Source organism: Triturus cristatus, chromosome 12 (assembly GCF_964204655.1).
Source record: "Triturus cristatus chromosome 12, aTriCri1.1, whole genome shotgun sequence".
NCBI lineage: Eukaryota > Metazoa > Chordata > Amphibia > Caudata > Salamandridae > Triturus > Triturus cristatus.
Window position 1 is genome coordinate 854,790,727 of NC_140595.1, and position 4,721 is coordinate 854,795,447.

The 4,721-nt window shown below is 37.6% G+C and overlaps 1 protein-coding gene across 1 annotated transcript; it reads left to right on the forward strand.

Annotated features, from left to right (window-relative positions):
• The first annotated feature begins 3,190 nt into the window (after positions 1-3,190).
• LOC146783098 (olfactory receptor 11L1-like) lies at positions 3,191-4,141 on the forward strand. The gene has a single exon (XM_085637289.1). The coding sequence runs from the start codon at positions 3,191-3,193 to the stop codon at positions 4,139-4,141; it is 951 nt and encodes a 316-aa protein (XP_085493415.1).
• Positions 4,142-4,721: the final 580 nt, after the last annotated feature.

A 4,721-nucleotide genomic window follows, 5' to 3' on the forward strand; every position in this document is an offset into this window, starting at 1 on the left:
ACTGTTGCTTGGGTTGGAGGGAATAGTAAATCTGTGCCCTGTGAAACCCAGCACTTTCCTCATCGTTGCTTATGCCAGAGTAGAATAGTAAGTCTAACTAACTAAAGTCTAATAGTAAGTCTTGACCCCACCAAAGTTCAAAACTTTAACCTACAGTTGATCAGTTTGGTATAGGAGCAGTGAATGTGACCCCTTCAAGTCTAATGTATTAGTTCTGAATTTGTTTTGATTGATTACAATATTTGTTTTGTTATCATTTTAAAAGTTAGTTTAATGTAAAATATTTATTTTAACACATATCTTTGAAGTCATATTTAATGTATTTATTTTTATTTTACTGTTGTTACTGTATTTTTTATTTTTAATATATCTTTTGTGATTATAATAGTTGTTTAATAATGTTGTATTATTTAAGTTTAAATATTATGCTATTTTATTAAAATGATATGTTCAGTAATAATTTTTACCTATATATATATATATTCACTGAAAAAAACATAGGTTTCAGGTATGTTATAGTTAGGAATTAGCATTTAAAAAACCTTTGAAATTCACTGAAAAAACCATAGATTTCAGGTGTGTTATAGTTAGCTGGATATTTCGCTCGTACAAAACCATTGAAATTCCTCCGTTATAGTTAGTTCTACTAACTATAACTTGTGCGCCCGCAATCCACTGCTGATGATGTCACATATTACATCATTCATGACATGGTCAGTGACATCACTGATGACATCACTGATGACATCTCAAATAACATCACTGATGACATCACCGGGGGCTAAATATTAAAGAAGCGCGGGAGCCCACACTTCGTTTTTTTTGTTTTTAAGGCAGGATCGGCGCACCCAGAGCGCATTTTGCCGTTTTTTCAAACCACCTAAGCAGGTCTAGAGGGTCAGGGCATTTCTACCCTGCCCCTTTATACGTTTTGCACACTTCGTCCACTGATTTCTTAAGCCTCGCTTCTACCAAGGCACAAAATGGCTGCCAACACTTCCTGGTTTGGAGTGTTTACAGCCAGTTGACAGACAATTAGCATGCAGCTCGTGATCAGGAGGGTGCGCGCTGGGTGCGCATAGGGTGCGCGGATCCTCCGAGGCCATAGATATATCTATGATTTTACTTTTGATTTTCTCAACAACTACTGAACGGATTTACACCATTTAACCAAAAGGCACGAGTGTGAACCAAGAGCTACCTCTTTGCCAAATTTCGTGTAATTCCGTTTTGCAGTTCCATTAACGGTTCCTATGGAAAATTGCATTGGGAAAACACGTTTTTGGACCCCCTTTTTTCTCAGCCCCTGCTTGACAAATCACCCCGAGACTTTCAGGATAGGAGCGAACTGGAGCGCCCCACTAGTTTTGAAAATTTCATAAAGATTCGTCAACCGGCGCCAAAGTTATTCCAAATAGAATGTTGCGGATTTCCTATGGATAATAGGTCCTAACTATAACTACCTACTGGTGACCACCAGTAGGGAATATATAGATATATATATATATATATATATATATATATATATATATATATATATATATATATATATATCTATATATATATTTCTTTTTTATTCTTGAAAGTTATACTTTTGAAATGTAATTTTATTTTTAAAGTTGATAAAGGTTTTGCATTTAAAATAGTATATCATAGACAAAATTAGAAATGCATAACACGTTTATGTAATATTGTGTTTTTCTTAACTTTTGTTGTCCATATTTTTGACTTTGAGTTCTAAAAAAGTAAAGTTAATATCTGTGACTGAGATATAGTTTGGGTGATATTTTGATTGCCGATCTTTTTTCAATTATATTTCGCCATATAACCATTATGTCTTTGGAAAGGGTTGTGCAATGTGCATAGATGAAGGAATTATGCTTTTTGATTAATAGTGATACTTTGCTGTTGAAGTGAGATGTGGCTACATTTGTTAGCTTTGACATGCCTTTGCTTTGCTATTGTCATATGACTATGGGACTTATATGGGAACTAAGGGTGCTGGTGATCTCGAATTATAGTTTTCATATCTGTGGTATGGCACCTAGTCCTTCCAAGGGAACCCAGTGGCAGACATAACGTTTTGTTCTACAAGTACATTTTTTCTACACATTAGAGGAGGTAGGTAACAACTTTTGACAAGCAAGCTATTGGCCAAACAGCATATTAAAAGACAAAGACACTGAATGAAAAATGTTACTTTCTTATGGCGAAAATCCTATTTAAGGAAACTGTACTCTTGAAACAATTCCACACTTGTCAACCTGTTCTCTCCTTCTCTCTTTATGCTTCCTATGCACACATTTCTATCTCTCCTTCTTTCTCAATTGTTTAGAGATATGAAATCAATCCATGCCTATGCCTAGTATCTCAGCCTTTACCTTTATCCTAGTACCTCTTCCTCCTCCTACAATGCAGTACGCTTTCGCTTATGTAATAGTGCCTTACCTACACCTGAGTACATTAACCACTGGCCATACCAACACACTTGAACCTCTACTCCTTACCATGACCTAAAACCACATCTCTCTGTAGACTTGCACATATTCTGTTGCCAATGGCTACCACTCCAGCTGCCTATCCACTAGTCAATTTGTCATAGACTACATCTTAGCACCTCTATCAATATATGTATATATACCCTAGAAATGCTAACCCTACCTACACCCTTGTACCTTCTACTCACCTATGACATAGTATATTGACACAATTTAATACCCTTGTAGCTAGACCTCTTTATACCCTGATACATCTATCCATGCCTATACCTAGTACATCTGCAACGACTTATAGACTTAAGACTACCATGGTCTATACCCTTATACCTGAATCTGACTGTCGCTTCAGTCTCTCTCAATTACGCATGCTCATTTTCTCAATACTTGTTTTCTTGTTCAGTTTTCATCTCCTACTTCTCTCGGGTTTCCTAAGTTTGGAAATGTAGATGTCAACCTGGAGCCACCTGGCTGATGGTTTCCACTTTGTTTTAAGTGAGATACAGCGCCCTTGGACACGCCTCTTGGAAAAGTTGCAAACAATCTCTTTACATTACTGAGATGCAGTATCAGTTGAACTAATTTGGAGTGCATGACATTGATGTTATGAACGTCATTACTGAAGATAGATGTTAGTATTAATGCATTACAAGTTATCTAATCTTCTTCCATGTAGAAGCAGATCATGTCAAGAGATGCCCGGTGGGAATCAATCTGTCAGTACAGAGTTGATTCTGGTTGGCTTTCCTATTTCCACAAAGATTCAGATTCTAATATTCATCATGTTCTTCTTCATTCATATCATGACAATCACAGCAAATATTTGTATTATTGTGATAGTTAGTGTGGACCGTAGTCTGTGTGGCTCTCCAATGTACATTTTCCTTAGCCACTTCTCATTTCTGGAGATTTGGTACACCTCTGTCACTGTCCCCAAAATGCTCTCCGACATTTTATCTGAGGACAAGAACATTTCCTTTAATGGATGTCTAGTGCAAATGTATTTCTTCTACAGTTTGGGACTCACTGAGCTGTTCCTCCTGGCTGCAATGGCATATGATAGGTATGCAGCCATCTGTCATCCTTTGAGATACGCATCCATAATGACCTACGTGCTGTGCTGCCATCTGGCCTGCAGCTCTTGGATAAGTGGGTTTCTAACTGGCTTCCTGGTGTTGATTCCGGAGTCTACCCTAGATTTCTGTGGATCCGTTTCAGTCAATCATTTCTTCTGTGATGTTGTTGCACTCCTCAAAATCTCCTGTAGTGCAATATATTTCAGTGACATTCTGATCTTCACCCTAACTTGGATTATCATACTAGCTTCTCTCCTCTTGACCATGGTGTCTTATGTGTGTATAGTATGGACCGTGCTGAAGAACCCATTAGGAACAAGGCGGCGGAAGGCGTTCTCCACATGTGGAGCCCACCTCACTGTGGTGTCAACCTTTTATGGAACTGTGATCTTCATGTACTTGAGGCCGACTTACAGCTATTCCTTTCACATGGACAAGGTGGTGTCCTTGTTCTATGCAGTTGTGACACCACTATTTAACCCACTGGTATATACATTACGCAATATGGAGTTCAGGAAGGCTGTGAAGAGAGCACTGAAGAGAAGCAACGTATGTAAACAAATGTACTAAAATGCTGTTAGACATTCAAGCATTAAAGTTCTGTATCCTTTTTCTTTTAACTGGCTCCATTTCTTCACGGTTATTTTGCATTGTCCTACCTGCACTCACATTGGAAATAGTAAGAACACAGCACTCATATTTGAATTCACAGATTTGACCCTCTATTTCCTGATTACATATTAAATACTCCTTGCTGTCTCTTTCATCATTAACAAGATATGCTCCATGACTGCACATATCAATGTTATTTTTATTATGTATATTTGTCCTAAGGGTATTGACTTTAGAGATTAAAAACTGTTTGACATTCAATCACTATCAGTCATTTCCATTCTGTTGTTCAGTGTGCATAATGTGGCACTCATTTATGTGGTGTCAATAACAGCCTTTAGCAAAGGGCAATAGTTTGCAGATCAATTAATATGTTGCAGAACTTCAAGGCTAGCAGCTGGAAAGATGATTGCTTAACTTCAGGGCTCTTTAACTTCCTGAAGAGTTCAGTGGCAGGAAATGTGAAGTGAGACAGCAATGTGTGGGGGTAAATTACAGCATCCTGATGTAAAGTGTTCAACGTAGATTAAACAAAGTC

Coding starts and splice junctions, on each gene's coding strand:
- LOC146783098 (XM_085637289.1), top strand. CDS start 3,191: ATGCCCGGTGGGAATCAATCTGTCAGTACAGAGTTGATTCTGGTTGGC.